The 27,852-nt window shown below is 44.2% G+C and overlaps 1 protein-coding gene across 25 annotated transcripts in view; it reads right to left on the minus strand.

Annotated features, from left to right (window-relative positions):
* SORBS2 (sorbin and SH3 domain containing 2) overlaps positions 1–27,852 on the minus strand; it is a 532,357-nt gene that overhangs the window by 181,187 nt on the left and 323,318 nt on the right. For 22 of the 25 annotated variants that reach the window (XM_063920776.1, XM_063920770.1, XM_063920780.1 and 19 more), the window contains 2 exons: positions 15,867–16,005; positions 799–971 (listed from right to left, as the gene is read on the minus strand). The exons of 2 other annotated variants lie outside the window; for them this stretch is intronic. In XM_063920776.1, coding sequence (XP_063776846.1) covers positions 799–971; positions 15,867–16,005 — 312 coding nt within the window. The remainder of the gene's footprint in view (positions 1–798; positions 972–15,866; positions 16,006–27,852) is intronic. One more of the 25 variants, XM_063920785.1, reaches the window with a different exon arrangement.

Consider the following 27,852-nt stretch of genomic DNA (forward strand, 5'->3'; position numbering starts at 1 on the left):
CATATTGAGGCTGGATGTATGAGGACACATCTGTATATCAAATTAATCAGCACAGTCTACTCATGCGTCCTAACTGTATTGCATTGCGACTAACATGCAAAAAAATAATCCCAATGTTAGCAGAGTTGCACAGGACCTGGCGGCTCACTCTTGCCCGGCATCTTGCACTGCATGGCATACTGAGGCTGGATGTATGAGGACACATATGTATCTCAACTGCCTGAGGGGCTTAGCTCATCAATATACGGATATAAGGATGACACTTCGCTGTTATAAGCATGGTCTGGGGTACTGCCTAAAGGGTCCCTCCCCATTTCAAAATTGGTATAACCACACAATTTCAGTGAGCAATGCGGACACAGTGGCAGAAATCCCCATGTCCTATAGCAACCGCCTGTTATTAGTACACCCATACTAAACCAAACACATACCAATGCAATGTATAGTATTTTATATGCAGTAGGCCATGGTGCAGTTTGCTTACTTAACTATATGTAAATCTTTTTGTCTGAGACCAAGTGACTTGTTGATAACCACAAATTAGAACAGAATGCCTTTCATAAACTTGAACCACTGCAGATTACATGTCACGGACCTACAACCGGCACTAAGTCACGCATGGCAACTAACATGACCGGGCACCGAGTCTAACATCTGCGACTTTCTGTTATTTCTTATAGGGTAGAAGAGAAGTCTTTATCTGTATACCTGAGCTAGCGAGGCTGAAAGTGGCATCTACAGTGGACAGTACTGCATATGGCAAGCATTAGCAAAAGGAATGCAGATATTTCCTCCTACCGTTCTAATTGCTGTTGGTATTCCCGACTCATCCACAGGTCCAATCCCAGCATAATGTGGTGCTTTAATTACCGTGACTTTCTTCTCTTCCTCCGAGGTCCTGCAGATTGGTATAGTGCTGCTGCTTCGGCTTACTTCTGACTGGTATTGCTGGGAGTAACTTTCTGTAGAGTCTAGAGAGAGAACAGAACAACATTTCAGATGTCTTCTTCTGGCCTCCTACCAATAAGGGACATAAACACCACATGACCGGTAGAAAAGGTTCTGCTCAGTTGTAACAGAAAACGTTCATTCATTACAATAACATTGTTTCATACATACTGGCGGCAATTATTATGAATCTTCATTGCATTATGGGGAACTCATGGCATGATGAGCATAGACAACAGTTACCTGCGCTCAGGCTAGCAGTAGTAAGACACAGGAGCACTAGGTCTTGGTGGTGACCTGCTGTACCACACTAAAGCTGGACTAAAAGTAGGTAGTTATATGTTAGTGAATCCCACTCACAACTGCATTGTTAAGGCAGCAGGTATGTGAGAAAGATTTCTCCACGATCACAACAGAGACAAATGTAGGGGTCAGGCTGCCTCTAGGCACAACACTATTGGCCTCCCTACATCGAGAAATCCCCCACTTCACAACCACCCTCAGCCTCTGCTGCGGTTTCAGTGTAGGCAGCTCTGCACAGACATCATGATAGTGTCACTGTCAGCTCTGGCTCCACCCCTGGTAGCAACGTGACGCTGAAGCCTCCCAGCAGACATGGAGCCCCATCCTTTCCTGCATGCCAATCGTTGCCCTCAAACTCCCATTTCCCTGCTGAGGCAGCATGAAAAAAGGATCAGTGGCTATGATGAGGGGGTGGGTGGCCTGCTGTGGTGCACCCAGCAGGAAGCGCCCCTAGGCACATGACACACATGCCTAGTAGGAAATCCGCATGAAGCATGTCGAATTAGGTTTAGATTTCAGTAATAAACTTGGATTCATTTTTCCAGTAGGATTTACACATGGCACAATTCCAATACAGTATCTTGTGGTAAATTTGGGGGTTTGTTAAAACCATAATTGCCTCATTTATAGACACTTTAAAGCCACTGTATACTTTATCATCAGGAGACGGATATAGGGAAGGCTGCACTAAATACTGTATCCCTAACAGAATCAACTGAATAAAAGGCTGACATTCTAAACACTCAAAGATGGTCACGTCAAAGATTGTAAATGAAAAGCATGAGGAGTTAATGATATCCTGTCAGCTGATGTCTAAACAGTAAATGATCTGGACAACTGTGGAAATTGGTAAGGACAGCAGTAAATAAGTGTTTAGTTGCTTTGGAACATATACCGTTGTAGCTCTTCAGACAACAGGCAACATTTGAGAAACATTTCACATACAATAGAGATATTAAAATATTTTTTTTCTGAGGGAGTGATGCCAGAATCTCTAAAGAAGAGAATAAATATTTCCCATCATTCATTACCATAGGCGATTGCACAACATCCTTCTACGCTACAATGGAACGTTTCATTTTTCAACTGAAGAATATAAAAGGTTATACAAATTAGGGTGGGCCCTGGAGGCCGGTGAAAAGCAACGTCAAGAACAATAAGTGTTTCAAATAGCGCAAGCAGATGGCAATTGTCTGATTTTGGCAGAATATCAGGTCTCTTTTGTTTCAGAATGTCTTCTTTGTAGTTACACTGAAATTAAGCACATTCCTCATGTAGCTCAGGGAACGTGGTTACAGTGTAGCCACCTCCTGACACACCTCTCTACACTCATGCTAATGTCATAGGATAATTGCAGATACTACTACAGTATTAATCATTTTACTATAAAACTAATGGCTACTGCTAACTGTGCAGTTTCTGAGACTGCAAACCCCTTAGGATGGACAGCACATACAGTATGTAACTAAGTAGCATACAAAGGATGCACAGATCTCTATCCAGAATCTCATTAGCACAGTACCAGCTAATCCCTGAAATGATGGCAGCAGTAGCTAACAGTAGCTTTCATGTGTTACAGTATATTACTGACGGCAGAGAGACATTAAAAGTGCAGGCTAGTAATAACAAAAGCTGGTTATGGCAAATGCAGAAAAATGGTGAGAGGATTCCAATTGTAGTAGGGATAGTAGAATCGGAACAATGAAAGAATAAACAGTAGAATTACAATGGTGCCATTCCCTCTGGGGTTTGTCAAATTCCACATTACATTTTTATTGCATGTATGTAAAACACATTATATGCATTCAAACACAGGGGGGTCTCCAATTAGCTGTGGTCATTTTTTTTAAAAAGCCTGAATGTTAACCGATGGTCATTCATTTTTATTGGCTGAAAAATTACCTGTTATCTTGCGATATCACCTGGGATCCAGGATAAGTTTCTGATCCCATTTGTTATCGTGACTCCAGCAGCTGCTTTTCACGGATTTTGTTTTGAGTACCTGAGGCATCTGAAGCATAATCCCCAATGAGTGCTGGTTATCGAGGCTAATTGGACAGCCCCTGAGGGAACCTATCAGCAGCGGTAAATTACACCCCATCTTATTCAGAAATACCTTTGTACTATAACCTACCAATGGTCATTATCTGGTGGTCAGAAGTGATTCCGCATCTTACTTTTTGTTTGTTTTAAAGTTATCTTTTGGGCAATAGTGCTTAGACAGGGATTCTAGCAGCAACTTGTAGTCACTGCCCCTTACTCACAAGCTGAGAATTTCTTGCAAAATAAACCCATCATGGCTCTGTGTGAATATAAATCTCAGGAAGTGGACTGTATAATCAAACTACACACAGGGCAACATTTATTTCCAAAATTGCATTGGGGCACCCTGGTTGGTGAGGTGGCTAGCATTACTGCTTAACAACCCTTATGGTCTAATAAAAGGTTTCCTCCCACACTACAAAAACATACTGCCAGGTTAATTGGCTTTTTACAAAAATAAATAATCCTGGTGCGTGTCAGTGTGATAGAGAATATAGATTTTAAGCTCTACTGACATATATGACTGAAACATTCTCCCGAAAACACTGAATAATACTGTACGTGCTATATAAATAATGGGGAATAAATAAATGAATCGAGTCCGCAGGATTTATTGATGCCTTAATTTTCTGACTAAAAAGTGTATATTATTATTGTATTATTATTATTGATAATCTCAAATCCAGAGGATTGGTGCCTACTAAAACATGTAGAAATGGGGGATATTCAGTTAGCCGCAGTTATTTACCTGCCTAGGGCTATCCAATTATCCCTGATGTCAACACACATCTGGGATTTTTTGTCAGGAGAACAAAAATCTATGATAAAATGCCCCATTTTTGCAATCGCAAAAACACATACAGTAGGTCTGGCAATTTATCCCAGATCCTATGTGCTTTCACCTGAAAACAGAATTTTTCGGGTGCAAAAACAAACAAACCAGGGCATAATTGAATTATCCGGGGGGAAAAAACAACACAAAAACCGGCAAATATTATTAAAACATTTTGAAAAACGCCTATTTTCCGCACCCAAAAAATTCCTGCGGCTAATTGAATATCACTAACGATGTGTTAAATATTGATACATACCCACAGGCTTCTCATTCTCAACTAACTGCTGTTAGAAATGGGTTGGGAAAAACAATTTAACGGTTCGCCTTCACTGTTAGGAGGTGTTGTCTGAGGCGTTACCTAAAAGTTCTAAAACTGGAGTCTTTATCAGTATGTTTTGGATGCAAATAGTATACGATACACGGAAAGTGAAGCTCTTTTTAGGTATATTTTTGGAAGGTAAAGCAACTGTAGCATTAATACTCTGCTCATTTGTATATGCTCACATTGAAAAGCAAGAAGTGCTGGAATCTGTAGTGAATTAGAATAATGTTCCCAGAAGCACAGTGTGTTTCAGGAGATAGATATGCTGTCCACGTCAGGAGCAAAACAGGAAAGCAGCAGAGTCCCCAATAGCAGAGATAGAGTCCCCAATAGCAGAGATATTATTTGCAGCTACTGTAAAACCAATGCTCACATCTCGTTATGAAGTGAAATTCATATACATATATATATATATATATATATATATGTAAGCTGATTACCAGAAATCTCATACATTTCTATAGCACCAGGGTTATTATTTCTTAATACAACTCTCAGGAAGTGACCTGCAGAATAAAGCCACACACAGGGGGAATTAGATGAAATCAGGAACGATCAGGACTCCAGAAAGTCGGACTGGACCAGCTACATTGGCCGGGGGAGCTAGCTATGCATGTCTCCCTGAACAGTGTGTTGTGTGACAGCTGTCACATACACGGGGATGGGCACAGAGAGCTCCACAATCCCCACACAGGCCAACATTTATTTACAGCACTGCACTGAGCCCACAGGAATTGCAGATGCCTTGTTTTTTGTGATGTTCCCCATACTATGATAATACAGCGCCTGCTCTTGCTACTTGGGAATAAATATAATGAATACGTTCCTGGCAGCTCGCTGTGAAGTGGTCATGCATAACTCCTTAACCATTCAGTTATGGTTTAATTGTAGTACGGGGCAGATGTATTAAGCCTGGAGAAGTGCTAAAGCAGTGATAAGCGGAAGGTGATAACGCACCAACCAATCAGCTCCTAACTGTCAATGTACATATTGGAGCTGTTTGGCTGGTAAGTTATCACCTTGCACTTATCACTGCTTTATCACTTCTACAGGCTTAATACATCTGCCCCTAACATAGTCCACACGCAAACCTGGCTGAAGCTGGCTACAATGGACTATAGTGTGAATGTGCTGCTAGTGTGTGGAATTTACATGGTAAGGCTCTTTGGGGCAGGGACTGTAGTGAATTACAAATATTCTCTGTACAGGGCTGACAAATATGATGGTGCTATATAAATAAACAATAATAATAGATTGTTGTTTCCACAAAGTCAGATGTGTGATCTGAGCCCCAGGAGCTGCTTCTTTCTTCTACATGTGTGAAGCTAAAGCACTTCAATACTGGCACTAAGAGGGCTACAGTATGTAACCATACTTACATACTCTGACGGAATGTCCAGGAGACTCAGGAAGTTTGAGGACCTCTCCCTAACTCCTGGATGGGCAGAGTACGTCCCCAGACCTGATACATGATGATCATACTATCACATCAGCACACCCTCTGCATTTGAAATCAGGTCCCAAAATTCTGCAAATATGGGGGAGATGTATCAACCTGTATAAGGCATAAGGAAGTGATAAACCAGTGATAAAGCAGTGTTAACTGCAAGGTGATAATGCACCAGACAATCAGCTCCTAACTGTTAATTTACATATGGGAGCTGATTGGCTGGTGCCTTTATCTCCTTGCACATATCACTGGTTTATCACTTCCTTATGCCTTTTCCAGGTTAATACATCTGCCCCATGGTTAGAACAGGCCACCGTGAAGTACTGGAGACCTGGTGGTAATACTAATACTATACAATGACCCACCTGGGAAAGCACCCATTTCTATACAGAGTGCTTTATCAGTGGTGGATATTCTCTGCTTTCATCCACAAATTCATTTACAGCATTCAAAATTTTGGAAGGGGTTATAAGTCGGATCCATACTAAATATATAAAAAATATGTACGGAAACTCGGAAAGCTCCCGGTGGGCGGTCCCTACAGTGTGGCCACGTTTTAAGAGGGCTCCCGAGCTTCAGCGGAATTTGAGGCGAATTTACCGGCACCGTCACTTACCCGAGTGGAGTGGTGCCTCTATCGGGATATCGCAGGGAAGGCTTTTGACCCACTGCCAGCCCCCTGCACAGTCTCGCTGCCTGAGCCTGACCTTTCAGCCACAACGAGCACTCCATCCTCCCCAGCGTCATCCGGCACCTTCCGCGAGCCAGCTCACTTGTCTCTCCCAGTACTGGTCGCGGGATAGGCATCTTCAGTGGACTAATCGTGGATTCCCCTGGGACTGAGATGCATCGGATTGCCGGGACTCCCTGCGAGGACGCACACGGTGTGCAGCATTGTGGCTGCTTGGTCTCCAGCACCATCTTGTGTGCCAGGGTCTCTCCAGCCAGCACCAGGCCTCCCAACACTAACATTTTGGCTGTGATTCTGGACTTTTTCTAGAACTGGATTGCTACTGATATAGCACAACACTTTCTCATACGTCCTAGAGGATGCTGGGGACACCATAAGAACCATGGGGTATAGACGGGATCCGCAGGAGACATGGGCACTTTAAGACTTTGAAAGGGTGTGAACTGGCTCCTCCCTCTATGCCCCTCCTCCAGACTCCAGTTTTAGAATTGTGCCTAGGCAGACTGGATGCACTTTGAGGAGCTCTATTGAGTTTCTCTGAAAAGACTTTATGTTAGGTTTTTTATTTTCAGGGGGGCTGCTGGCAACAGTCTCCCTGCATCGTGGGACTTAGGGGAGAGAAGTCAGACCTACTTCCAGTGAGTTTAAAGGCTCTGCTTCTTGGCTACAGGACACCATTAGCTCCTGAGGGTTTGGAACAACAGGTACGCCTAGGAGTTCATTCCCAGAGCCCGCCGTCACTCCCCTTGCAGAGCCAGAAGACAGGTGAGTAGAAGAAGATAGAAGACTGCAGTGACTGCTTCTGAGGCACTACAGGCTGCAGGGCGTGGGGGGCGCCCTGGGCAGCATAAAACGCCTCATATGAGACTGGCAAAGTGTGATATGAGTGCCTAGGCACTAAATCCTTACCCCCGCCAGTATTATTATTATTATTTTTTAAATAGCGGGGCTGAAGCGCGTCACTAAGGGGGCGGGGCTTAGCCCTCACAGCTCTCATCAGCGCCATTTTCTCTTCCCAGAGCTGCAGAGAAGCTGGTCCTTCCTCACCACTGCTGTACAAGTAACAGGGTGCAAAAAGGGGGGGGGGGCACAGTTAATTTGGTGCAAAAATACATTATTATAAACGCGCTGCAGGTCTGAGGCATTATATTGAAGTTTCAGAACCGGGATAAGCGCTGGGTTGTGAGCTGGCAAACTCCCTCTGTGTTTCTCTGACAGGCTTTACTGTGGGTCTGTCCCCTATTTGCCCAGTGTGTCTGTGGGTGCCGGTACATGTGTGTTGGCACGTCTGAGACTGAGTGCTCTTCCCAGGAGGAGACTGTGTTAGGGACAGAAACAGCTGTGGGAGTGACCCTGTCGGCACCGCCGACTCCTGATTGGATAAATGTGTTGAATGCTAATGTGGCTCTTATTAACAAGAAATTAGATAAATCTGAGTCTCAGAACCAGGTATGGAAGAAGTCTGTGGAGGATTTGTTATCACAGGTCCAGACCCCCTCGGGGTCACAAACATTTGTTTGCTCAGTTGGCAGACACAGATACCGACACGGACACTGACTCCAGTGTCGACTGTAGTGATACCAGATTAGACCCAAAATTGGCAAAGAACATTCAGTACATGATTGTGGCAATAAAAGACGTGTTACATATCACTGAGGACCCTACTGTTCCTGGTACTAGGGTCTGTATGTACAGTATAAGGGAAAGAAACTTGAGGTAACGTTTGCTCCCTCTCATGAACTGAATACCCTTTTTTAAAAAATGTGGGAAAATCCTGACAAAAAGTTTCTGATTCCCAAAAGAATTCAGTTGGCGTATCCGTTCCCCTCTGGGGATAGAGAAAAGTGGGAGTCACCCCCCATTGTGGACAAGGCTCTATCACGTTTGTCTAAAAAAGTGGCTTTACCGTCGCCGGACATGGCAGCCCTTAAGGATCCTGCGGATCGTAGACAGGAAAATACGTTAAAATCCATTTACGTCACCACAGGTACACTACTCAGACCAACCATTGCATCTGCGTGGGTGAGTAGTGCTATTGAAAAGTGGGCAGATAACTTGTCATCTGATATAGATACCCTGGATAGGGATAGCGTCCTTTTGACACTGGGTTATATAAGAGACGCTGCGGCCTACCTAAAGGAAGCGGCGAGAGATATTGGCCTTTTGGGGTCAAAAGCCAATGCCATGGCGGTCTCAGCTAGGAGGGCATTGTGGATTCATCAATGGAATGCTGATGCGGACCATATAAAGGTGGTGTCTTGTTTGGTGACGGTCTCGCTGATTTGGTATCTACGGCTACCGCGGTAAAGTCGTCATTTTTGCCTTATGTTCCTCCACAACAAAAGAAAGCTCACCACTTACAGATGCAGTCCTTTCGGCCAAATAAATACAAAAAAGGCCGAGGTTACTCATTCTTTGCTAATAGAGGAAGAGGAAAAGGTAAAAGATCTCCGGCCGTAGCAGGTTCCCAGGAGCAGAAGTCCTCCCCGGCTTCTGCCAAATCCACCGCATGACGCTGGGGCTCCTCTGCGGGAGTCCGCACCGGTGGGGGCACGTCTCAAGCTCTTCAGTCAATTCTGGGCTCATTCGGCCCTGGACCCATGGGTTTTACAAATAGTGTCCGAGGGGTACAAACTGGAATTTCAAGACGTTCCCCCTCGACGATTTTTCAAACCGGCCTTACCAGCTTTTCTTCCGAACAGGGAGGTAGTATGCGATGCAATACAAAAGTTGTGTCTAAATCAAGTCATTATCAGGGTTCCCCCGTCACAACAGGGAGAAGGCTTTTATTCGAACCCGTTTGTGGTCCCGAAGCCGGACGGCTTGGTCAGACCAATTCTGAACCTAAAATCCCTCAATCTTTACCTAAGAAAATTCAAATTCAAGATGGAATCTCTCCGAGCAGTGATCTCCAGTCTGGAGGAAGGGGATTTCATGGTGTCGGTCGACATAAAGGATGCCTACTTACACGTCCCCATATATCCTCCGCATCAGGCTTACCTGAGATTTGCTATTCAGGATTGTCATTAACAATTTCAGACGTTGCCGTTTGGGCTGTCCACAGCTCCGAGGATTTTCACCAAGGTAATGGCGGAAATTATGGTTCTTCTTCGCAAGCATGGAGTCACAATTATCCCTTACTTGGACGATCTCCTGATAAAGGCGAGATCCAAAGACAAGCTGGTGCAGGACACTGCGCTCTCCCTGACAGTTCTGCAACAACATGGTTGGCTCCTAAACTTGCCAAAGTCGCAGTTGAATCCGACGAAACGGCTGTCGTTTTTGGGAATGATTCTGGACACAGAATTACAGAGTTTTTCTTCCAGAAGAGAAGGCTCTGGAAATTCAGAGTTTGGTCAAACAAATTCTGAGACCACCGAGAGTATCAATCCATCAATGCACTCGATTGCTGGGGAAGATGGTGGCGGCCTACGAGGCCATTCAATTTGGCAGATTCCATGCCAGAGTGTTTCAGTGGGACCTATTGGACAAGTGGTCAGGATCCCATCTGCACATGCACCGGAAAATAATCCTGTCCTCCAAGACCAGAATCTCACTCCTGTGCTGGCTGAACAGCTCTCACCTCCTAGAGGGATACAGGTTCGGGATCCAGGACTGGATCCTAGTAACCACGGATGCGAGTCTCCGAGGCTGGGGAGCAGTCACACAGGGGGAAACTTTCCAGGGAAAATGGTCAAGCCAGGAAGTTTGTCTACACATAAACGTTCTAGAGTTAAGGGCCATTTACAACGGCCTTCTCCAAGCCAGTCGGACAATATAATAGCAGTAGCGCACATAAACCGCCAGGGCGGAACAAAGAGCAGAGCGGCAATGACAGAGGCCACAAAAGTGCTCCGCTGGGCGGAAAGACATACAAGCGCTCTGGCAGCAATCTTCATTCCAGGAGTGGACAACTGGGAAGCAGACTTCCTCAGTAGACACGATCTCCATCCAGGGGAGTGGGGTCTTCATCAAGAGGTCTTCACAGAAGTAACAAGCCTTGGGGAATTCCTCAAATAGACATGATGGCGTTTAGCCTCAACAAGAAACTTCAGAGATATTGTTCCAGGTCGAGGGACCCTCAAGCACCGGACTGGCCAAGGAGGGCTTGGTATCCAGATCTTCAGGAATTACTCAAAAGAGATCCCTGGCCTCTTTCTCTACAAGAGGATCTGTTACAGCAGGGGCCGTGCGTTTATCACAACTTACCGCGGCTACGTTTGACGGCTTGGCGGTTGAACGCTGGAACCTAGCCCGAAAGGGTATTCCCGGTGAAGTCATTCCCACTCTTCTTCAGGCTAGAAAAGGAGTAACGACAAAACATTATCACCGTATTTGGCAAAAATATGTGTCTTGGTGTGAATCAAAGAAGGCTCCTACTGAAGAATTTCAGCTAGGGCGTTTTCTCCACTTTCTGCAAGCAGGTGTGGATGCGGGCCTAAAGTTAGGCTCGATTAAAGTACAAATTTCGGCCTTGTCAGTTTTCTTTCAAAAACAAGTGGCCTCACTTCCAGAAGTTCAGACTTTCGTGAAAGGTGTTTTGCACATCCAACCTCCATTTGTGCCCCCAGTGGCACCATGGGATCTTAACGTGGTGTTACATTTCCTTCAATCACATTGGTTTGAACCTTTACAGAAGGTAGAGTTGAAATTTCTCACTTGGAAAGTGGTCATGCTATTGGCCTTAGCATCCGCGAGGCGGGTGTCTGAGTTAGTGGCTTTGTCTCACGAGAGTCCTTATTTAATCTTCCATGAAGATAGAGCAGAGTTGAGGACTCGTCAACATTTTCTGCCAAAGGTGGTTTCATCGTTCCACATGAACCAACCTATTGTGGTACCGGTGGCTACTGACACCTTTGCTGAGTCAAAATCTCTTGATGTTTTCAGGGCTTTAAAGATTTATGTCACCAGAACGGCTCAACTTAAGAAAACGGAAGCTCTGTTTGTCCTGTATGCGGCCAACAAGATTGGGACTCCTGCTTCCAAGCAGACTATTGCGCGCTGGATCTGTAATACAATTCAGCATGCTCAGTCTACGGATGGATTGCCGTTACCGAAATCAGTGAAGGCCCACTCTACCAGGAAGATGGGCTCATCCTGGGCGGCTGCCCGGGGGGGTCTCGGCATTGCAACTCTGCCGAGCAGCTACTTGGTCGGGTTCAAACACTTTTATGAAATTTTACTAGTTTGATACCATGGCTGATGAGGACCTCATGTTTGGTCAATCGGTGCTGCAGAGTCATCCGCACTCTCCCGCCCGTTCTGGAGCTTTGGTATAAACCCCATGGTTCTTATTGTGTCCCCAGCATCCTCTAGGACATATGAGAAAATAGGATTTTAATACCTACCGGTAAATCCTTTTCTCTTAGTCCGTAGAGGATGCTGGGCGACCGTCCCAGTGCGGACTCTATCTGCAGTTATTAGTTATGTTTACACACAGGTTGTGTTATGTTATAGTCAGCCTGTTACTGACATCGTTCATGCCGTTGACTGGACTTCTGTTAAATGCCATGTTGTACGGCGTGTTTGAGGTGTGAGCTGGTATGTATCTCACCTTAGTTTAACAATAAATCCTTTTCCTCTAAATGTCCGTCTCCCTGGGCACAGTTCCTATAACTGGAGTCTGGAGGAGGGGCATAGAGGGAGGGGCCAGTTCACACCCTTTCAAAGTCTTAAAGTGCCCATGTCTCCTGCGGATCCCGTCTATACCCCATGGTTCTTATGGTGTCCCCAGCATCCTCTACGGACTAAGAGAAAAGGATTTACCGGTAGGTATTAAACTCCTATTTTCTGCACCCATAATCTTTGTGTGTGGTCTCCTATTAGTTATTAGTGTTTTCTGTGCCTGCATTGCCTTTGACTGTCTATTCACATTTCTGGAGGTTATTGCCGAAATGTGTGCTGAGTCTGCTTAGCTGCTTGAATACCTTCTGCATTTTGGAAGAGGCTGCTTTGTCCTTTTATTCCACTGCCCCTTGCCAGAATTTGCATTAGTGTTACTGTCTCATACTATGGAACGCTACGGAGCTAATACCCCCAGACCTCAGAGGGGTACTCAAACGTTAAAAGGGAAAGAGACGTTGCCTCACTCCCCTGTGTCTTCTTCGCCCCCCTCCCCACAATCAGGGGACTTTTCTGAGGGATTCGTCATGTTGCAAAGTCTCACTCGTCAGCTACTCAGACAGCGAAAGAATTCTCTGACATACTATCCCCCGTTATTGGATAGTAAACTGGTGCCTCTAACAGACGCGATTAACTCAGCAGTGCTTCAATTGAAAAAGCATGGTAAACGTCTCACAGAGGTGGAAGACAGGATCTCCACGTTAGAAGACGAACTGAATGATGCAGAATCACTTATACAACAGGACTCTTCGCTTACAGTCCTACATAAGGTTGAGGACTTAGAAAATAGAAACAGGAAAAACAACTTGAGGCTCATAGGCCTTCCAGAATCGATTAAACCGCGAGAGCTACATCACTTGGTATCCACCTGGTTACCAGAAGCTTTGGGCATTTTGTCAACCTCTCTGCCAATCCTGGTTGAACGGACTCACCGAGTTGGCCCTGACCACCAAACTGCACAGAAACGACCTCGCCCTGTGATCTTTCGTCTACTGAATTATATGGATAAAGTCAAGATAATGGATGCCTACAGACGCGGTACTGATCTGTCACGCGATGGACACCAGTTGCTGCTATTCCAGGACTTCTCCTTTCAAGTCTCTACCCGTAGACGGGAATTCACGCCTATTTTCAAAGAATTGTTCTCTAACAGAGTGCTGTTTTCTCTACTCTACCCAGCCAAGTTACGAGTATTCCATGGTGGAAAACCGTAATTCTTTGAATCTCCAGAACCAGCGAAGAACTTTGTTGATTCTTTACTGGCTGCTTCATCTGCCGCATCTGAGGACCCTAATGACTGACATTGTGCCCAAGTATAGCTTTCGATAGCATCTCACTAAATGTAACGATGTTTAGATTCAGAGGTTTTGAATTTATGTACATGCATATATTCTGGTTGTGCTTTTCTATTCCTTTTATATGGTTTGTTGGGAGGCAGGGTCCACGTGGATTACTTGGCACTGCAATCGCCTTATTGTTTGATATACCATTACTTGGCCCTCCATGGCGCAAGTGATCTATTATGTTTGGATGGTACAGTCCTTCTGGCTTCTTAAAATTGTCAGTTTCTGTATATTTTTATTTAACCATATTTACAGAGCAAAAATTATTGGTATTGCCTTTAGATACCTTTTTGTTAGGTGCGGTCACTTTGCCATCTATTGCTCCCTGGTTGCCCGCTAGGACTGTTGGGGAGCACTATTATGTTTTGTTCATTTGTATAACATTCCGAAAACGGGTGTCGGTTGATGACCTACTAACCGCCAAACTACGCATTCCACTACGTCCCTTAAATTCCTATCTTGGAATGTGGAAGGGCTGAATACACCGAATTAAACAGAGGAAAATATTAAGTCACATTCATAAATTTAAATCTCATGTAATATTTGTACAGGAGACACACTGGAAAGTTGAGGATGTGAATACCTTACATGATAAATGGGTAGGTGTTTATAGACATGCCTCATATACATCTAAGAAACGAGGTGTAGCCATTGTCTTCCTCAAATATCTCCCTTATAAACAGACTGAGCCTGAAGTTAGATTTTTATTTCTTAAAGTAAAAATAGACCAGGAACTCTTTACTTTAGACTGTACATATGCTCCTAATAAGTTGAGTGCCTCTTACTATTCTCATTTGTACACTACCCTGCTAGATTGGTAAGAAGGGTCTTTGATTACAGCTGTAGACTGATAGGACAAAAAACAGTTAGACAAAATGCCCATGAGTCCCTGTTTATTTTAATGGAGGTGTTCCAACTTTCTGATGTGTGGCATTTCTTGCATCCTGATGCGAGAGAGTACTCTTTCTTTTCCCACCCACATAACACCTTTTCTAGGATTGATCACTGGCTATTACCTGATTCAATGCTACATAGAGTGGAATCAGCTAAGATAGAAGAGATATTGTTATCTGATCACGCGCCCACATGGTTTACTTTACGGTTAATATCACCTAGCCCTTCCAGCTTTAATTGGAGATTTCCAGATGGTTACTCCTCCTCTGAGGAATTTCGACAGTTTTTATCTACACACTTTCACCATTACATGATATATAATAAATCTCATAGTCATGACAAATCTATTGTGGCTGCGTACAAACCTGTATTAAGGGATCATATCCTTGCATTTGTCACGTTCAAGAAAAAAATGATGCAATAAAGGTTTCTCTCGGCTAGCACTCTGGTGATGGAGACTTATATATCTTGGAAATTAAATGCTTCTGATGCTAATATAAAAGCTTATAAGGAGGCTAAAACGCTTTATGATATTCTGTGTACCAAGATGGCTCAGGTCAGCCTCCATTTTCAATGTAACAAATATTTCTGATGGGGGAATAGGCCTGGTAGCCTGATGGCTCATTTAATTAAAACATTGTCGACACCTAAACACATATCGGTTATTAGAACCCCTTCTTCACAATCCCTTACAACACCCGTAATGATTGAGGAAGCCTTTCTACAGTATTATGACACGTTATACTCGGCCCCTACTGACCAACCAGTTTTGGGACTAGATTTTATAGAGAAGGCAGGCCTACCTAAGTTGAATGATTTAGACAGAGAGCTCTTAATGGCCCCCACCAATTATTACTGCTTTGCCCTCTGGGAAGTCGCCCGGATGGCCACACTGCCTCTTACTATAAAATGTTGAAACCACAATTATACCTCCGCTAGTTGTATTGTATAATTCTATTATCTCTGGTAACCCTGCCCCTCATGAATTTTACTAAACCAGGATTATTGTTTTGCCTAAACCAGATAAGGACCCCACCTAGGTTTCTTCCTACCAGCCCATATCTTTATTAACTTGTAACTTGTAAATCCTAACTTGTAGAAGTCTTTTGAACACCTTTGTAAACTAGTCCCAGTTTTAAACCTTGCAGGACAAGAAAATTAAACCCTGACTGAAAACTTGAGTCGTCAGCTGAATTTGTGCACAAGGATCACCCCTATCCCTATTGTGTCATTTATAGGCACTTTTAAAACAGTAAACCCTTATTCCATGTACCAAACCTAGTACCGCGAAAGGACTTAAAAACAGATTATATCAATTTAAAAAAGGAGAGAGAAAACTTATAACGAATGAAACACACATCTTCACTATCACACTGGTAACAAATGAATGGATGAATAAAACGATTTAGACATACCCAAAGCTCTGTTGTGTTGCATGGTCATGATGCTGGAGTTGAGCGACGGTGGGGAGGGGTATGTTGGAGAAAAGGACCTCTGATAGTAGCTCATAGGACTGGCTGGGCTGCCTGAATTCCCATTAACTGTGATTGGAGTCTGTGAAAAAATAAATCGGTGTTAAATTAGGACAGCTAATATAAAAGAGTTTGTGACAAGGGGTCGTACACAACAAGAGTTTATTAACCGCACAGTCTCCAAAAAATCATATGTTTTAAGAAAACACACATACAATAATTTTAATCCCATGATACGCTAGTACAACATAACTATGCCGACAGCAAACATACAGTATGTTAGTGTGTTACTCTACAACAAAGCTATGGAAACGGAATTGTATTACATTTGGTTACCATGCAGTGATTCTCCTGTGTAAGCAAAATCAATAAAACAACACCTGCGATTTTGTTAGTGAGCTATAATGACTATAAAAGAGAATCAGGAATTGGTTTGAAAGTAAATGACACAATATGCTATGATGGAATGAAACAAAAACTGTTTGAATCTTACGACAATATCGGACACTAAAGCTGGGTAAGGATCAGGTGTCTGGTCGCCGTACCCAATGATTAGTAAGGTTTATGCACAAACAATTTTGTGCATGCACACTTACCAATCCCACGTTCCTGCGGCCAGCATATGGGTTGGTCAGCGGCAGTGGTGTCATTAGGTGGGTGCATCCCGAACCCGGGTGTCACTCACCGGGGGGTGACACTAAAATGCCGGCTCCTGTTCAGTGATAGGAGCTGGTTGCTGCACTGTAACATTACGCGCAGCACCTGGCTTCTGTCACTGTGTAGGAGCCTGCACTACAGCCAGAGCACTTACCAGCAGCATATCCCGAAAACCCGGAGTGACGAAAAGAGTGGTCAGGACGCGTAGCCATGCCCCCTCCTGCGCAGCCATGCCCCCTTTTCACGGCGCATGGATGGACTGTGTGCTGCCACACCAGGAGTGACTTTGGTAAGTGGTGCCTTTGATCAGTGGGTCACCTATATAGCCAGTTGTCCGGATATATAATAGCTGTAAGATATATCGCCATCTACTGTGCTGCACAGGTGACATGATATGTCTGTGAACAATATTGGCTGTACATAGTAAATAACGGCAAGTATGTACCCCAGCAGTAGGCGCACAATTGTTTACAATGCAGAATTATTAGCTATAAGGGCAACAGTGATGTGTACTACACTTGCTTCTACTTTGATTGTTAAATAAAATATATAGATGTCTATGCGTTGTTTTCTGTGCTATAGTGGCTGCCATTAATAACCAGAATATGCCGTAAGCCACGGAAATGTGGTTTTGCAGTAAAAACAGGGCTTTTTATCGCAATTGCGAAAACTCGTTATCCAATTAGCTGCAAAAAGTTATCTGCAAAAAGTCTCCATAGGCTTTCACCACCTGTGAGCAGGTGATAAGTAGTGCAAAATCCCTATTTTAAGGTAAAAATAAGAGGATTTAGTTTAGAACCCCCGGGACACCCTCCTGAATGATTAAGTAGGCACCTAAAGGTTTTGAATTAATTTTAATTGGCCAATAATGACATGTGTCGAGTGATGGATATTGGGCTACACGGCATGGCACAGGTATATGTGTTTTTAGGCTTGCAAGTGGGACTAGTCTTTTTTTAAAAATTGTTTTAAAATTGCCTATAAATAACAAATATATATATTTTTATGTACCCCTAATTTAACGATAGTACTTATTTTGCGGAGAAAAAATAGCTTGCTATATTTTTTTCCCATTTAAAAAAAAATTAATATAACCACCATTTTAAGTACACAAAATAGTTTATTATGGCCACTACCAGACTTCTATAATGTTTGCCTATATTAGTTTGGCTTTTTGGGGGTACAGGCAGATTTCTCAATTTTTTTCTTTAATTATCTCTAGTTTTGCTGGCTAGAATTATTGTGCAAATCTCGTTTTTGCGATTTTGGAATAAGATAGTTGCAAAAAATGGGAGCATGCATACCCCGATAATCCGTTTTCGTAGCAACTTTTGTGCAATAGGTGCGAAAAGTTGACCTGCGATAAACCGCCGCATTTTCGAGGCTAATAGCATACCCCCAGTAATGCTCGATGATGGATTCCAGTGACCAGCCTGATCCTGGCTGTTCACTAAGACAACTATGAAATACGTTTCTTACAAGTGGTACCAATGTGCTTTGTGACAACCGTATCCCCACAGACTGGAAGTAATTATGGATAAATGGTAGGTTAGGTCAATATACATCAATTTGATGCTGTTCTCACACCAGAAACAGCGCTTACTGTGTAGTGTGCAGTTATTAGAATCACTGGAGAGAATTATAGTTTCAACCTCAGCAGCTGGTCAATACACGGAAAATGTTGAGTAACAAAACCCAAGTATTATTTGTACTTGAGCCAACTGTACTGTTTTTACCTTTTCTTTAAAGGGCAACTAAACTTTTCTTAAGCTGTAGGAATGTATTCTTCATGCCTTAACCAAAATGTTTTCTAGAATGTACAACATTTATTTCTATGTTATAGGTAATTTTCCTTTGTGATGGAGGTTTGAATGATAGGACTTCATAATTTTAATGCATTAGGTATTATTAGGATTTCCACATGTACCAGCTGAATATATGAGGAACTGCTTGCATATTACAACTAAGTAGAATCAGGCTTATGTGGGTCATACATCTATGGACCCAGTTTCCTGTTCTGCCAATCCAATCTGATGATCGGTGACCTGATTCACCAAGATCAATGATCAATCCTGACCATTTATTGGTTGGAATCGGCGAGTCAGGCAAATCCAACATAATGAAATTCTCTGATCCTTCGAGCCAGCCGTTGGCAGATCGAGAACAGTGGCAATTAGTCGCAGATGGATAAGCCCTTAAGCCTTTGTGGGTTACCAATAGGTACTGGTGGTTACAGCAGACCCAGGAATAACTCTGTGAATATTTTTACTAACATTTTAAAATTAAAAGGGAAACACAACAAAAAAATGTGGGGGAAACAAAGTATAAAGGGAAGGGAGATAGGGGAATGGGGTACGCTGGTGTAATATTTTCAGAAGTAATACCCTAAACCATACGGCCTTTTTCATTAGAACTTATATGATGAGAGATACCTTATCCTTGCCTTTCTAAGGAGAGGCGATATGCTTGGTAATGTAATTATACAGTTGATGCCAACTTGTCAATAAGAAAGATGTGCGGTTGAGTATTAAATCAATTTATTGCATGTATTTATAGTGCCAGCATATTCCATTGCACTTAACAATTGAGAACAAAAGCAGAATAAAACAAGATCAGGTAGCAACAGCTATACAGGCCCTGTCTGCAGTCTATAGGAGAACAGTAATACAGGAGATTCATATTGCATATTGTTCCAGGCAGTTTGCAGGGTAAAAGGCTCTGGTGGGCAATTTGATTCAGTCACACAGCAATTTGGGTCTGGGATTAGAGAGTTAAATTAGTGTATAAAAATAACATACAGTGTATCCTGAAAGTATTCACATCGCTTCACTTTTTCCACATTTTATTATGTTACAGCCTTATTCCAAAATGGAATAAATCAATTTTTCCCTCAAAATTCTACACCCAATACCCCATAATGACAACGTGAAAAAGGTTTTTGTGATTTTTGCAAATTTATTAAAAATAAAATACTATGAAATCAGATGTACATACAGTAAGTATTCACAGCCTTTGCCATGAAGCTCAAAACTGAGCTCAGGTGCACCGTTTCCACTAATCATCTTTAAGACGCTCCTACAGCTTAACTGGAGTCCACCTGTTGTAAATTCAGTAGATTGGACAGGATTTGGAAACGCCACACCTGTCTATATAAGGTCCCACTCTTGACAGTGCAGTCTAAGCACAAACCAAGCATGAAGTCAAAGGAATTGTCTGTAGACCTCCAAGACAGGATTGTCTCGAGGTACAAATCTGGGGAAGGGTACAGAAAAATATCTGCTGCTTTGAAGGTCCCAATGAAATCAGTGGCCTCCATCATCCGTAAATGGAAGAAGTTCAGAACCACCAGGACACTTCCTAGAGCCGGCCATCTAAACTGAGTGATCGAGGGAGAAGGGCATTAGTCAGGGAGGTGACCAAGAACCCGATAGTCACTCTGTCACAGCTACAGCATTCCTCTGGGGAGAGAGGAGAACCTTCCAGAAGGACAACTATCTCTGTAGCAATCCACCAATCAGGCCTGTATGGTAGAGTGGGCGTACGGAAGCCACTCTTTAGTAAAAAGCACATAGCAGCCCGCCTGGAGTTTGCCAAAATGCACCTGAAGGACTCCCAGTCCATGAGAAACAAAATTCTCAGGTCTGATGAGACAAAGATTGAACTCTTTGGCGAGAATGCCAGGCGTCATGCTTGGAAGAAACCAGGAACCGCTCATCACCAGGCCAATACCATCCCTACAGTGAAGCATGGTGGTGGCAGCATCATGCTGTGGGGGTGTTTTTCAGCGAGAGGAACTGGGAAACTAGTCAGGATAGAGGGAAAGAGGAATGCAGCAATGTACAGAGACATCCTGGATGAAAACCTGCTCCAAAGCGCTCTTGACCTCAGACTGTGGCGACGGTTCATCTTTCAGCAGGACAACGGCCCTAAACACATAGCCAAGATATCAAAGGAGTGGCTTCAGGACAACTCTGTGAATGTCCTTGAGTGGCCCAGCCAGAGCCCAGACTTGAATCATAATGAACATTTCTGGAGAGATCTAAAAATGGCTGTGCACCGACGCTTCCCATACAACCTGATGGAGCTTGAGAGGTGCTGCAAAGAGGAATGGGCGAAACTGCCCAAAAATAGGTGTGCCAAGCTTGTGGCATAATATTCAAAAAGACTTGAGGCTGTAATTGCTGCCAAAGGTGCATCAACAAAGTACTGAGCAAAGGCTGTGAATATTTATGTACATGTGATTTCTTTGTTTTTTATTTTTAATACATTTGCAAAAAACTCAAAAAAACTTTTTTTCACGTTGTCATTATAGGGTATTGTGTGTAAAATTCTGAGGGAAAAAATTAAATTTATTCCATTTTGGAATAAGGCTGTAACATAACACAATGTGGAAAAAGTGAAGCACTGTGAATACTTTCCGGATGCACTGTATGCAAGTTTTGTGTGACCTGTGTAGATTGCAAGTTACTTGGTAGCAGGGCTATTATCAGGGGCAGGACTGCTGGTACTGCAAGGGATCCTGCATGGCAGCAGTGTGGACTGTAGCTCACTGCAGGCTGGGACAGTGGAGCCGGCCGCAAGTCAATCACGAGCTGCAGCAGTTTGAAATACAGCCGGCGCCTCTTTATAGCGGTCTGCTCCGGATTCCTTCCCTGTGCTGCTGCTGTGGTTCCGTCCCGCCACAGTCATGCCTCATGTCTTCCGGCCAAATCCTGGGACCGGCAACTGGCACCCAGAATGGGAAGTTGTATTGGCTGCAGTGGGAGTGGAAGGTGAGGGTTGTAGGGTCCTGGCAGTCCTGGGCACCAAAATTTCTGATGGCAGCCCCGCTGGGTACAATTTCTTATGGAGATTACGCGGGGGGTTCTGGAATTTGATAAGCTAGCCGGAAGAGGTGGGTTTTCAGTGAACACTTGAAGAATTGGAGGACAGAAGAAAAAAAAAGTCTTATTGTGTGGGAGCACATTTTTAAGGTTGCAGGTCAGAATTGCGCGAATGTGGTGGGAAGGATCTCAAATTGTTTAAAGTGCCTTAAAATAACACAAAAATCAACTTGCTAGTGTGTAAGTGTATGTACTGTATGGGCTAACTAGATGGGCCAAGTGGTTCTTACTGTATCTGCCATCAAAATCCTTTTTTTTTTTTTTTTTTTTTGCAAATAGATTTTATTAAAGGGTTTTTCATAAAAGTACAGACTTTGTGTCATGGAAATTAGTAAAGACATGTTTTGCAGAGAGTAGCAATTTATCTTGGGTACTGAAAGATCAGAAACATATAACCCGGAGTCTGAAAGAAGTATGCAACATCACAAGTATAACACAAACATAATAAATAATTATGGTCAAGAATACGCACATACCCTAATAAAAAGGTAAACCCTACAAAGACTAAAAGAGTACAAAAGAGAAGAGAAAGAAGAAATGGAAAAATTAGAAAAGAGAAGAAGAAAGAAGGAGAACCCTCCTCCCCACCAATCCTGAGACCAGAATAATTGCTTGTTTACATCCAAGTTAACTAGCAGGGATCACACTGCCCCTCGATGGAGGGATTTGTAATGTTCTGATTCTTTATAGACCAACCAGGTATACCAAGTAGCCGTGAAGGTTTGGTTTTTCACTACTAACTTAGAAATAAGGTTGTCCATTCTCATGTAGTGACTGGCGTCAAAAATCTATCTGCACTGTTATAAAAAAAAAATGTAGCTGGCATAAATTTATGCATAACAAAAACACTAAAAACGAAACCAACACAGGCGCTTGTTATCGAAACACAATTGTGCGCAGTGGTGATAATAATTTTTTTTTTTTTTTTTAGTCAGGGCTGGTCATAAACCAGTGCACACAGTATGCATGGCAGGATCAAACTAAGTATCTGTGTAATTGGCTTTGCTTTTTCTATTATTGCACATTCACCCTTTAGCTTGTTCCCATTCTCAGCATTAGAAAAACATACTTATACAGTAATAACATAAAACAGATAAAAAGCAAATTAATCCACGATGAGTTCATTCTCATGTTGCAATTATAGGAAATTGCCTGGTTAAAGGCTAAGTAGATAGAAGGATACAAGGCTTTGGGAATTGTGTGGGGCGCTGGGAATGAGCATGTTATGATCGCTATTTGGTAGTGACAGCAAGCATGTCCCCTGATCAAATATACAAGATTTAAAGTGAGCTATCTTTAAAAATGTAGTGTTTAACCTGTCACATGGCATAAATGACAATGTGTTTTCCCTGGCAACAGTACAAAATGTATATGCATGTATATGTGTATGTATGTTATGCACAGGGATGTGGGGCGTAATCTCTCCCCTTCCACACACCTTGCCAACGCCTCCAACCACAGTGACGGAGACAGTACAGATCACCAGGAGGGGACAGGAGGATCAGTATAGTGTGGAGTAGGAGAGGGCAGTACAAGGCAGAGAGCTGAAGTGACCTGGCTAATGCTGGATCCATTTTATTAGTAAATATATAAATATTCTATTAAATCTCATCAATATCAATCTCATCTATTAAATCTCAACAATATATTGTAGAAAAGGAGATTTATGGTAAGAACTTACCTTTGTTAAATCTCTGCGAGGTACACTGGGTTCCACAGGGATAACATCGGGGTGTAGAGTTGGATCTTGACCTGAGGCACCAACAGGCTAAAAGCTTTTGACTGTTCCCAGGATGCATAGTGCCGCCTCCTCTATAACCCCGCCTCCATGCACAGGAGCTTAGTTTTGTTAACCAGTCCAATGCAGTAGCAGGTAAGAGAGACGACAACCGTTAGAAGCCACATACACCACATTCTCACGACAGGAGAAGGTATCAGCGGCTAATGCCATACAAACCCAAAGAAGCTAAGTGCGTCAGGGTGGGTGCGCTGTGGAACCCAGTGTACCTCGCAGAAAGAGATTTAACAAAGGTATGTTCTTACCATAAATCTCCTTTTCTGCAGCGGTGTACACTAGGGTTCCACAGGGAAAAACATCGGCGATGTCCTAAAGCAGTTCCTCATGGGAGGAGACGCACTGTAGCGGGCACAAGAACCCGGCGTCCAAAGGAAGCATCCTGGGAGGCGGAAGTATCAAAGGCATAGAACCTTCTAAACTTATTCCCTGATGACCACGTAGCCGCCATGCACAATTGTTCAAGGGTTGCACCACAGTGGGCCGCCCAAAAAGGTCCTACCGACCGAGTAGACTGGGCTTTAATGGTAGCAGGAGCTGGACGACCAGCCTGTACATAAGCATGTGCAATCACCATTCTAATCCATCTGGCCAAGGTCTGCTTATTAGCAGGCCAGCCACGTTTGTGAAAAACAAAAAGGACAAAGAGGGAATCAGATCTCCTAAGAGACGCTATTCTTTTCACATAAATACGGAGAGCCCGTACCACATCCAAAGACCGCTGTTTGGAGGATAAACCTGGAAAGGTAAATGCCGGAACCACAATTTCCTGGTTAAGGTGGAAAGATGACACCACCTTAGGCAAATAACCAGGACGAGTAACTGTGAAAAATCAGGAAGGGTGACTGACAGGACAAGGCACCCAAGTCTGAAACCCGTCTAGCGGAGGCAATAGCCAGCAAGAACAAGACCTTAAGAGTAAGCCACTTAAGATTCACAGACTCAAGAGGTTCAAACGGAGACTCTTGTAAGGCGTCCAGAACAACCGACAAATCCCAAGGAGCCACAGGCGGAACATAGGGAGGTTGAATCCGTAACACACCCTGAGTGAATGTATGAACATCAGGAAGAGTCGCAATTTTTCTCTGAAACCATATCGACAAGGCAGAAATATGAACCTTGAGGGAGGCCAGACGAAGGCCTAAGTCCAGGCCCTGTTGCAGGAAAGCCAAAAGACTGAACTTGAATGCATCATAATTCTTAGCAGCACACCATGTAAAGTAAGAATTCCAGACCCTATAATAAATCCGAGCAGAAGCGGGTTTACAGGCCTTCAACATAGTTTGAATGACCGCCTCAGAAAATCCTTTGGCCCTCGGTACAGAAGCTTCAAGAGCCACGCCGTCAAAGCCAGCCAGGCCAAATCCTGGTAGACACAAGGGCCCTGAACGAGGAGGTCTGGGCGTTGCGGAAGTAGAAGATCTATCGAGAGACCCTGCAGGTCTGAGAACCAATGCCGTCTGGCCCACGCTGGAGCGCTTAGAAGTAGTATTCCTCATTCTTGCTTGAACTTCCTTATCACCCTGGGCAGAAGTGACACTGGAGAAAACAAGTACGGCAGCCGAAAGTTCCATGGAGTTGCCAGTGCGTCCACGAACGCTGCTTGAGGATCCCTTGTCCTTGCTCCGAAGACCGGAACCTTGTGATTGTGTCGAGACACCATCAGGTCTATATCTGGTAGGCCCCACTTGTCCACTAGGAGTTGAAAGACTTCCGGATGAAGACTCCACTCTCCGGCGTGTAAGTCCTGACGACTGAGGAAGTTCGCTTCCCAGTTGAGGACTCCCGGAAATAACACTGCTGATATGTCTGGCAGATGACATTCCGCCCAATGAAGGATTCTTGATACTTCCATCATTGCCATGCGTCTTTGAGTGCCGCCTTGATGATTTATGTACGCCACCGTATGGCGTTGTCTGACCGTACTTGAACAGGCCTGCTCTGTACTAGAGGTAGGGCTAGTGTCAACGCATTGAACACTGCCCGCAATTCCAGAATGTTTATCGGGAGGAGAGATTCCTCCCTGGTCCACCGACCCTGAAGAGAGTGTTGCTCCAACACCGCACCCCATCCCCGCAGACTGGCATCCATAGTCAGCAGGAACCAGTCGGGGATCCAGAAGGGACGGCCCCTGCTCAATTGCTGGTCTTCTAGCCACCAGGTCAGCGAATGACGAACTTCCGGAGTCAAAGTAATCATGTGAGACCTGATCTGATGAGGTAGGCTGTCCCACTTGGAAAGGATTGACCTCTGCAGAGGGCGGGATTGAAACTGAGCATACTCTACCATGTCGAATGCCGACACCATCAGGTCAAGTACTTGCATCGCCAAGTGTATCGACACTCTGGGGCGACAGAGGAAGCATCTTATCCTGTCCTGAAACTTCAGGACTTTCTCCGGAGACAGTAACAGATGTTGACTGGCATCTGTCGACAGAAGGACCCAGTTGGAGATCCAGAAGGGACGACCTCTGCTCAGTTGCTGGTCCAGTAGCCACCAGCTCAGTGACAAGTGGACCTCCGGAGTCAAAGAGATCATTTGAGTCCTGATCTGGTGAGGTAGGCCGTCCCACTTGGAGAGTATTATCCTCTGCAGAGGGCATGAATGAAATTGAGCATACTCCACCATGTCGAAAGGCGACACCATGAGGCCTAGTACTTGCATCGCCGAGTGTATCGACCCACATGGGCGAGAGCGGAAGCATCTTATCTTGTCCTGAAGTTTCAGGACCTTCTCCTGAGACAAAAACAACCGCTGGTTGTGGGTGTCCAATAGCGCTCCCAGGTGCACCATGCTCTGAGCAGGGACCAGGGAAGACTTCTTCCCGTGGGCTTGCAGGAATTGGACCGTTAGTTCCAGATGACGAAGGAGAACCTCTGGAGAGTTTCGCCAGGATCAACAAGTCGTCCAGAAACAACAGGATCCTGATACCCTGACGGCGGAGTAGAACCGTCATGACCTTGGTGAAGACCCTTGGAGCCATGGTCAGACCAAAAGGTAAGGCCTGGAATTGAAAACGTAGGTTGCCAATAGCAAACCGCAGGTATTTCTGATGCAACACTGCAATAGGTATATGCAGGTAAGCATCCTGAATGTCCAGGGATACCATATAGTCCTTGGGCTCCAAAGCCAGAACAATAGAGCGAATAGTTTCCATATGGAATTTTGAAACTCTCACAAATTTGTTCAAAGACTTGAGGTTGAGAATGGGTCGGGAAGATCCATTCGGCTTCGGAACTAGGAAGAGCATTGAATAATACCCCCTGCCTCTCTGAGTTAGAGGCACCGGCACTATCACTCCCGTGTCCAGGAGGGATTGTACCACCAGATGGAGAGTTTTTGCTTTTAATGGGTCTAAAGGGACGTTTGTTGAGCAAAACTGGCGAGGGGGACGTTTCTTGAAAGAGATGGCGTATTCGTGAGCGACGACTTCCCTTACCCAGGCTTCTGAAGTGGTCTGTAACCAGACCTGAGCAAACCGTAGAAGTCGGCCTCCCACCCTGGGATCCCCCAGAGGGAGGCCCGCCCCATCATGCAGCAGGCTTGTCTGTTTTGGAAACAGTCCGACAGGCAGCCCAGGCGCGTTTTGGTTTGGGCTTAGTGGATTTGAAAGTGCGAGCCTGTTTCGGGTACGCCTGACCCTTTGCTTTACCTGGAGGTCAAAAGGAACGAAAGGAAGTACTCTTAGCCTTCGGAGCTGAAGGAATAGTACTAGGTAGACATGCCGTTTTTGCAAATGCTAAGTCAGCAGTAATCTTATTGAGGTCTTCCCCATAAAGAATGTTTCCCTTAAAAGGGATCACCTTTCATGGCCTTTTTTGAGTCCAGTTCTACAGACCAGGACCGCAACCAGAGGATCCGGCGAGCCAGAATAGACGTAGTAGACGCTTTGGCCGCCAGGATACCTGCACCAGATGCCGCCTCCTGTATAAAATGAGAGGCTGTAATAATGTATGACAAACACTGTCTAGCATTATCAGGAAAATTAGATGGTAGTTCCGCTTCAACTTCCTGAACCCAGGCCTCTATGGCCCAAGAGGCCGCAATAGTAGGCCTATGCACAGCTCCAGCAAGAGTGTAAATAGATTTCAAGCAACTCTCCACTCATTTATCTGTCGGTTCCTTCAAAGAGGTGACAGTAGTGACAGGCAGAGCAGATGACACCACCAGACGCGCGACTTGTGAGTCCACCGGAGGCGGTGTTTCCCAATTTTTACTTAACTCTGCAGCGAGAGGATAGCCAGCTAGCATCTTCTTAGACAGGGAGAATTTATTTCCTGTATATTCTCAGGATTCCTGACGTATATGTCAACTAAATGGTAAGAATGTGGTAAAACTAATTTAGTAACCTTCTGACGCTTAAACTTATCTGGTTTCTTAGAGGTAGCTGGGGGTTCTTCATCATCATCAATTTGAAGAATCAGCTTGATAGCCTCCAAAAGGTCAGGAACATCCACCTGTGTAGTAGACTCCCCATCAGAAGCATCTGCATCAGTGTCTGGGGGGTCAGTATTTGCACCATCTTCATCAGATGAAGTATCTGAAACATGAGTGGATTGTGAGGAAGTAATGGCCCGTTTTGATGACCCCTTGG

The sequence above is a fragment of the Pseudophryne corroboree genome, chromosome 1, assembly GCF_028390025.1.
Source record: "Pseudophryne corroboree isolate aPseCor3 chromosome 1, aPseCor3.hap2, whole genome shotgun sequence".
NCBI classification, from domain to species: Eukaryota; Metazoa; Chordata; class Amphibia; order Anura; family Myobatrachidae; genus Pseudophryne; species Pseudophryne corroboree.